Source organism: Cataglyphis hispanica, chromosome 19 (assembly GCF_021464435.1).
Source record: "Cataglyphis hispanica isolate Lineage 1 chromosome 19, ULB_Chis1_1.0, whole genome shotgun sequence".
NCBI classification, from domain to species: domain Eukaryota; kingdom Metazoa; phylum Arthropoda; class Insecta; order Hymenoptera; family Formicidae; genus Cataglyphis; species Cataglyphis hispanica.
Window position 1 is genome coordinate 289883 of NC_065972.1, and position 9069 is coordinate 298951.

General features: G+C 32.7%; 1 protein-coding gene across 7 annotated transcripts; it reads left to right on the forward strand.

Annotated features, from left to right (window-relative positions):
- The first annotated feature begins 364 nt into the window (after positions 1–364).
- LOC126856856 (synaptic vesicle glycoprotein 2C-like) lies at positions 365–8651 on the forward strand. 7 transcript variants are annotated; one of them, XM_050605759.1, is made up of 13 exons: positions 365–571; positions 1881–1900; positions 4045–4327; positions 4618–4674; positions 4904–5065; positions 5385–5547; positions 5858–5979; positions 6050–6291; positions 6615–6841; positions 7053–7270; positions 7768–7927; positions 8003–8130; positions 8466–8651. In XM_050605759.1, the coding sequence occupies exons 3-13, from the start codon at positions 4324–4326 to the stop codon at positions 8519–8521; spliced, it is 1539 nt and encodes a 512-aa protein (XP_050461716.1). In that variant the 5' UTR covers positions 365–571; positions 1881–1900; positions 4045–4323; the 3' UTR covers positions 8522–8651. The 7 variants fall into 7 exon arrangements, with proteins under 7 accessions (XP_050461716.1, XP_050461717.1, XP_050461721.1 ...); XM_050605760.1 differs by having other exon boundaries at positions 4092–4327; XM_050605764.1 differs by lacking the exon at positions 1881–1900 and having other exon boundaries at positions 4092–4327.
- The last annotated feature ends 418 nt before the right edge of the window (positions 8652–9069 follow it).

The window sequence follows — 9069 nt, forward strand, 5'->3', positions numbered from 1 at the left end:
ATTTACTTTTACCTTGTGATACTAACGATTTCACTAAAATTTTTTTATTTTAATAAAATGTGTGTATACAACTTATTCTTCTATTCTATCCATTATATGTATATTTTTTAACGCGAGACAAAAATTAAATTCATTCTCTTAAAGTCAATCTTTTTTTTTCTCAGACAGTTAATTAATAGTAACTTTGTAACTTTTTTTTTATCTAAAGTTTTTCTTTTTTTTTTTTAAGAGAAAATAATTTTACTTAAAACAGAACTTTAATTTAAAAAATGACTAATTTTGATATTTATGACGATGCGATTTGTTTCTCAGAAGAGGATCCTATCATGGTGCTGAAGAATCTATCGTCGACCCTGCGCGTTTCCTTGCTGTTGGCACATATTCGCCCAAATATCACGCTTGTACTCGAAGCAGTTAGGGTCGCGGCCGCCAAAAGTAGTGAAGTGTCCGAGGTCGCATTGTCACCCATGAAAGAATATCCTCGTCGAGGAGATCCCGAAGAGCGTTCTGTGGCTCCGTACTTCAAGGTTGACGCTCCTACGTTCTCTTTGGCGTGATACTTGTAACGAGGGTAAGAAATGAATTTCTGTTTGCTTATTATTGATATTTCAAATATGTAACATTGAATTCGAAAATAGAAACCTATATTTGTATTCTTCAAATTTTAAAACAATTAAATTATGAGTTTACAATAATTGAAACTTACGATAATTGACAGGCATTGTCAATTATTCCGCGCACATGTTCGATTTTTTATGAATCTTAATAAATTTAAAAAGAAAAAGAATATATATATAATAAAATTCACTCTTTCTATTTAGAGTATGTATAATAATAAAAATCTATAAATTTTTTCATATTACAATTATATTTAATTATTTCATTCTAAATTACCAAACGCACACATACACACATAAGTATAAAGTCAAATATTTGATAGAAAGAGTCCGAGATTTTCTGTAATAATAATTTTTATATCTAGACCAATACAAAGTATCAATATAAAGAAAGTATAATAAAAATTGCCAAACCGTAAAAGGGATAGTATTAAAAACACCAGATAATATTTAACAACAATATTTAATTTTAGACAATATTTACTGTAAATATCCAAATCAAATGTGGAAGAAAATACAACGACTTACCGATATGATAATGAGATGGTAATCAAAGAAAAGTAATCTTTACCGTGATAACGATAGTATTATGAAGGATTAATGCTCGCAATGTTAATGATCGGATAATCTCCCCTCGCTCCTGCCCCCCTCTCACTCTCTCGACGATGTATCACGATTGTGCTTTGTGCTTTCTCGACAATTAATTACGTCATCGCGCAATTAGTAGATAATACGATTAATCAATTGTTTCCGAATGACGGGATGTTTGTCGCTATCGGCTTAAATTTAAACAATGCGTCATCGAATGATTGTAATCACAGCATGCATCTACGTATCCTCTATTTTTGCTCTTCTACTCGCGATCGCAATCGAATACCTCGCACGTGGCCGTCGATGTGTTTGTAATATGTGTGTTTATCAACATCAGGTGTCATACGGATCGATCGATTGATTAGAGTAAAATTCCTGTCTTATTATCAAGCATTAAAACCAGATCACAAAAAGGATTCTAATATATTTTTGATATCGAAAAAACAATTTCTTTTTACATATATTTTCTAAAATTTTACTCTCTTATTTCACACGTAACATTCCATAAATGAGAATGAAAAATTTTAACATCTCTCATTAAGTCATAAAAACATAACGCAAGATATTATTCGAGAAAAAAAGAATTAATATATAATCAAATATAAATATACATAATTATATATAAAATATATGTTTCAATTCTCTTGTAATAATTTTTTTTTTTTTTTTTAGGAAAAGCAGAATTTGTACAAGTGAGAAAAATTGATGAATTTATGGATTTTTTTCATCGGGTATTCTTAAGAGGAGGATGAATTTGAGAAACTAGAAAAATTATTTCGGTATTTTCTCGACGAAGATTCAACGACTATCAGTAATCAGGGAAAATCAGGGAAAATATATAGCACTCGATTGGACACGATAAGAAGACGATGACTAATGTTTCTCGATTTAAAATAGAGATTTTATCCTTCGATTTTTAAGTGCGTATGTAAAAAATTTTTTTTTTTTTGCGGATCAGCAAATAAAATCTTGCGCGGCCGAATATGCAAGCGCGTTATCGCTTGCGAATAAATGATAGATATTGCACATTGAACTGACCCACGTTTCGTATGTGGAAAAAACGCAATTATTTCATGCTTATTACGAGGAGATGACCGTTGTTTTCATATATATCGTCTTATCATGGAAAATTTTGAGAATTTGAGATCAATCGCGTATAGGTAGGCGAGATTGAATGTGTAGAACACCGTTTAAATACTTCCCTATCGGCCATCACAGCCACCGATTGCCACAGATAATAAATCTGCTGTTTGCCAAGAGAAGCGCGCGATAAACAAATAACGCGTAGAAAATGGGGGAGTGAAGATTTCGCGCCTCTCATGTGCCACGATTTTAAGCCGGGTGATATTTTTTTCTCAAACGTCACGAAACGAGTTTTGTTTTTTTACGAATATTGTAAGTTATCGGGGTGTCACGTTCGAGAAGCGTGATGCTTTGTAAAATTTCGTGCGGCTAATTTTGATGTATGATCTTTATGATTTAGAGATAGAAATTCTCGAGAATTCTTTTTTTTTATTTTTACAAAATTATTGATAGAGATTTAGAAAGTAATTAATTATATCTCGATTTATCAATAACTTGATCAAATCATCTTTGTGATCTTGAAATTTATTCTTCGGTATACAGATCGTCATCTTTCACGTTCTATATTTGACACCTATAAGAATTAGATATTTTAGATATACATTGATACAATGATAAAATGATTAAATATTAACGTGTAAAAATAAATAAACGATAAAATGTAACGATAAAATGATTAAATATTAACGTGTAAAAATAAATAAACAATTGATTTACGCATTAAATCTTGCGAAGAAAATTATATAGTCGCGAATTATAATTAAATAATTATTTATAATGATAAATAACAGATATATCAATGATGAATATATGCCATTGTTTGAAAAATTAATACATAAGATTGGTCTCTCGTATTGATGCTGCAGAAGATGTGATCTCTCATTGTATCTTATCATGATTAAAGCTCGTATAAATTGATGACGCAACAAGCACATGTCACATGTACGACACAATTTTGCGTGAAATTACGACGAATGACAATCAAATAAACTGACTTCCGCGTACTCAGATCATAAATAACACGTGTACGAGTTCGCGTCATAAATATAACAATCATTTTACATTAGACGTTTTGTTACGTATATTTACGTAACAGTCGCGCCGAGAACCAACGAAAATACCATATTAACAGAAAAAAAAGATATAGAAAATGTATTTCATTAATTAATGTTAGAGGAAAGAAAGAAATGAAAACAGAAAAGTTAGAAAGAAAAGAGAGGTCAACATAAATGAGCCCCTCAGGCTACAAGATATTTATTCAAATATAAAATTTTAATTCTTATATGTATAAATTTTCTTCAACTTATACAAATATAAATTAAACATATGCGTGCTTTTCAAATAATATTAGATTATATATATTATTGATAAATTCAAACAAAAAAATAGATTAGAAACGTAAAATTATAAGTTTAATCTTTTTTTTTAGATTAATATCGGAATTGTCAAAATTGTTTTTGTCGCATCTTTTATCTCTCTCTCCTCTTCTTTTAATTATTATTAAATCTCTTTGCATATCGTTGAGTCGCATTTTTTTTTGTCACGATTTATCATTTTGGGGAAAAGCCGAAAATTCCCGAAGCCCCTCTTCTCGCGAAGGTGGATGATATCTTATCTAGAGCCAGCCTCAGGCTTGCTCCGGAAGTCAAGATGCGCTCCGCGATTCATAGTCTATAATCATTCGCTCGGTCGCGATTGCGAGAGTAAGGGCTACGCGCCGAAACCGTCTTCTCTTCCTTCTTCCACTTTACAGAAATCGAAAAAGTCCAATTCACAAGTTGTCATCCTCGATCAACGCAGGTTCTACATCAGGAGAATAGGAAACGAACGGGAGGAAGGTGGAATTCACGGCAGCGACGCCGGCAGGATACCACCTTGCGTTTACCAATGAACGCGGAGCTTCATCAGGAACAATACCGCGGCAATTGCAGCAGCAGAACCAGGAAGCGACGGCACTGCGACGGCATATCCCCGAAAGAAAACCTCTGGCCCGCGAGTACCTTCAGGACGTCCAGCGACTTGAGCGGTGATCATGGGTGAGTTTTTTTTTCGGTGTTTTTAAAAGGCTGCTCTTTTGAGATAACTCTGGATTATTTGAAGAATTAAGAATAAGAAATAAAGAGAAATTAAAAATGATTGATTTATTATTGATAATCGTGTCTTCATCAAAGTTTCATGCAAAGAAGGTCGCTTGATAAGACTTACACGTATGCAAAAACTTTTTCTTAAAATATTACAGTTAATTAATTTTATTTATTTATGTTTTATTATTTTATTTATATTTACAAATTATTTATGACGTACGTCTTTTCTTTTTTTATTGCAGGACTCGACTTCCTGGCAGACGGAGGTGCCGACTTCGAGCATGCAATTACCGTAACAGGTAAGAATTTCATTGAAGATTTTAAAGTGCTCACAATTTTATTTATATTATAATTTATGTCAGAATTTTATTAATATTCATCAATCTAAAGATCTAAAAAAAAATTAATGTAATAATACATTTTATAGAATGAAAAAAATCTCAAGCAAAGGAGAAAAATATTAAAAAATTCCGAAATTGATCGCGACACATTAATCATCAGTCTTATTAAATGCAACATGTGCGTCAGGTTTCGGAAGATTTCATTACATGCTGTTGGCGATCTGTGGCCTGATCTACATGGACACAGCGATTGGCGTGACGATACTCTCATTTGTGCTTCCAGCGGCGCAATGCGATCTGCAAATGGACTCCACCGCAAAGGGTTGGCTAACTGCCTCTCCTATGCTAGGTCGGTATTTAGATGTTACTTTCTTAAACTGAAGCAGTAAAACCCAGTAAAATAAGATTTCATTAAAGATCAGCAAGCATTTTGTTGATCTTCAGTGAAAGCACTCGCAGTTGCTCCTCCGTCTTATATTTCGCTGATTGGAAGATTTCATCAAAAAATCAGTCACTATCACTAACTGACTCTTCTCAATGAGATTTCGCTGTTTATAGCGCTATACTTATAAGTAAAATCACTTATCGGTGATAATACATTGATTTTATTTAAGAGAGGATCTATTAGAAGAAATTAATCTAATATATATTGAGACATATTTTGGCAGGTATGGTAATCGGCTCATATTTTTGGGGATGCCTGGCTGACACAAAGGGCAGGAAGATTGTGTTAATCGCTACGTTGTTGATGGACGGCATCGTGGGCATTGTATCTTCGTTCGTTCAGCACTTTTGGATATTCCTAGTTTTCCGGTTCTTCAATGGCTTCGCGTTAGTATCCGCAGATTTGATTTTAATTTCGAGTCAATTTTTTTTTTCAAAAATTGCCACTCATTTCAATTTTTAAGATCTTCTGTTGAAGAATATTAGATAAAAAAATTATTACTTTGAATATATAAGGACTTTGACAATATTTTCACAAAGAAAAAATTATTTTTAAATTTATCGGAAAATTTTTGTCATGTACATGTGTCGTTAGAAAATCTAAATTAAAATTTTACGCATTCTGACATAGAGAGATATAAAAGAGATATTTGACAACATCTTTAAATATTAACACAAAGTTTTGATCTTCATGCAGCGTGACCGGGGCTATGGGTATTTGCTTCCCGTATCTTGGGGAATTTCAACCCACAAAGTACCGCGAACGCGTTCTCTGCTGGATGGAGATGTTCTGGACGATCGGCGTGATAGTCTTACCGCGTAAGTAATTTACATCTTCCATTAATCTTTTTGTTAAGCTCTTTTCGAAAATGGTTGAATCGTTTTCTAGTGATCGCTTGGTTAATCATCCCCATGGACTTCATCATGTACAAGAGCGAGACATTTTACTTCAAATCCTGGAATCTCTTCGTCGCACTTTGTGCTCTGCCGTCGCTCATGCTCGGTCTGTGGCTTTTTGCTTTTCCGGAGAGCCCCAAGTTTCTACTGGAGTGCGGCGAGACCGACGCGGCCCTCGAGGTGTTCAAGTGGATCTACTCGCAAAACACCGGCGCTGATCCCGATACCTATCCGGTAACAGTACCTTGATCTTAACTTTATGATAGAAATAATAAATATTTTCTCTATTTTAGGTAGAATAAATCTTTAGATAAAGTCCTCAGATGTGATTCTAAACTCTCTTATGCCTCCCTAATTCAAGAAATGATAATCAAGATATTAGTACGCGTCTAAATTTCTTACTTGGGGCTGTTACACAAGTAATTACAGCGTAACAATATTAAATAGTAATTAAATATGTTTAATGAATGTTTAATGAATGTTAAGAGAGAGACTGTTAAATAAATAAGATACGGTGGCTTTACGAAATATTTAATAAATCTTTTTTTTTGCTTCAGGTGAAATGTCTACAGGAAAAGATAAAGCACCAAGATAAGAGCACCAGGACACTTAAGCTACACAAGCGGAAGGACCTGAAAGTCCTCTTTATGGAAATACAAGATCTGACGAGCGCACTTTGCAAGCCACCTTATTTGCGCAACACGATAATCGCCTGTGCCATTCAATTTGGGCTCACCAGCAGCTATTACACGCTAATGGTCTGGTTCCCGGAATTGTTCACCAGGTAATTTTTCCGCCAGATTGATTTTCTTCTTGAATCAAAACATTTTTTTATATAAAATTATAAGAAAAGAAAATGTGTGTAGGATTAGATTTTTAAAATATCAAAATCGCAAAAAATAAAAGATGCTATTTTGATTCATCTGCAATGATTTCTTTATTCTTTTAATATTTTGATGCCAATCTGTCATTTGTATGTTGCACTCTCTTGATAGATTTGAACACTTCGAACACACAAGACCCGGCGAAACTACATCGGTATGCATTGTGTCCGCTCTGACAGACAATGGAACCATCTTTGATCCTTATGGTTGTGACTCGACCATCGCACCCTCTGTTTATCTGCACACCGTGTACATTGGCTTAGCATGCATTCCCGGCTCCATTATTCTGCCCATCTTCGTACATAAATTAGGAGCCAAATTCTTCTTGAGTGAGTGATAAACTAAGCGAATTCGGAACAGCTTTGAGATTAAAAGCGAAGTTAAGAAATGAAAGTTATGACACGAGAATATTCTTAACATTTGATCAAATTTTAATTTTTGAGAATGTTTATTCAAATCTTGCTAAAAAAATTCTGATCTTTCAGACAGTTTTATTCAAAAATTGGGATAAAGTTAGAGAATTTTTAGATGCAACTTTTTAAAATAAATGTTTTAAAAAATTTTCCGATTTCCAACAAAATTCCATAAAAATTTCTTGATTTTTCCAGATAAAATAATTCTTGAAAAATTGTAGATTTTTTTGGAAAATAGATACTTTGTTTTTGGAACCAGAGTAGATTAAATTCTAATAATTACAATTTTGTTTTTTTAAACATTTATTATACAACTATCTTATTAATATTAGATATTACAAATTTTTTGTATAGAATAATTAGGATCTTTATAATTTGGAATTTATAATCTTTAAACGAAACGTTCATTTCAGTTATGTCATTGGTGGTTTCCGGCGCGGTAACAGTGGGTTTTTACTACGTGGTGAACTCGATGCAGAATCTGGTGCTCTCGTGCGTGTTCGAAGCCCTCACGTCCCTCGGGATCTCTTTAGTTTATTGCGTGATTGTTGACATGTTTCCGACGAATCTCAGGTGAGCGAATCGGGAGCTCTTGTTATTTACAATTAACGAAAAGATTTATTAATCAGATATTATTTTTTTTTAAAGAGTAATGGCAGCTGCTTTGTCACTGACGATGGGCCGGCTAGGCGCTTTGGTCGGCAACTTAGTGTTTGGTTATCTGATCGATTTAGCTTGTGTGGTTCCCATCGTGTTGTTCGCCGCCTTTTTATTCGGTAAAACTTTTCCCAATTCTAACATGGGCTCGAATTTTTAAATTTCTCTTAAAAGAATTTTTAACTTTTATAAAGGCCCGTCTACAATAGGAGTAAGAATAGAAACAAGAAAGTAGGAGTAGGAAATAAAAATAATTTATTTCGCTTACGCCCTTACTTTAGCTCTCTTACGCCTACTCTTACTCCTTACGCCACTTATTTTAAAAATTTAATTTTATAAAAATTATTCAACTTTTTTCTATTTTTTATAATCTAAGTATCAATTTTATTTAAGTACTCAATGATACTAATATTAATTTGTCTATTTTTAAACCCTAAACTCTCTCGTTGTTTAGCCTGCGGTCTTTTATCGTTCCTGCTGCCAAAAACTGGAAAGGAAACATTGGAATAGCAGAGGAAGAATTTTTCGATCTAGTTCATGCGTTTCGCTCGGACGACTTGAAGAATCTGTGCCTTGGACCACTCTTTTTTTATGGTCCCGTTATATATTTATTAATAAATTTATTTGTAAGAAAAAGAAATCATGTATGTGTTTATTTTATTCCCGAGGATGATACGAACGAAATCTAAGCAAAGCTAAGAAAACAGTTTGCTCAAAGAAAGTTTGGAAAAATACGTCGCTTTATGTATATGATATAACAATTCGTTCTATGAATTTGTTTTGTCGCCTATTTTATTATATTCCTCACATATATGATTTCTCTAATCTTAAATATATCTCTATTGTTTCTTTCTAGTTAAAATATTTATATAAATTTTTGAATCAAATACAACATATTAATATAGTTTCTATTTTTAGAGGATTATAACTATTTATATAAAGTTATTATAGTACTTAATATATATATCAAAAACTTTTTTAATTTAGTCTATATATATTAAATATATCTATTTATTGTGCGCATAAAATGTAAAATTCAATGTATGCAATAATTTTTT

Coding starts and splice junctions, on each gene's coding strand:
- LOC126856856 (XM_050605759.1), top strand. Junction 5,980..6,049: donor CGGCGTGATAGTCTTACCGC/GTAAGTAATTTA, acceptor ATCGTTTTCTAG/TGATCGCTTGGTTAATCATC. Junction 8,131..8,465: donor GTTCGCCGCCTTTTTATTCG/GTAAAACTTTTC, acceptor CTCGTTGTTTAG/CCTGCGGTCTTTTATCGTTC.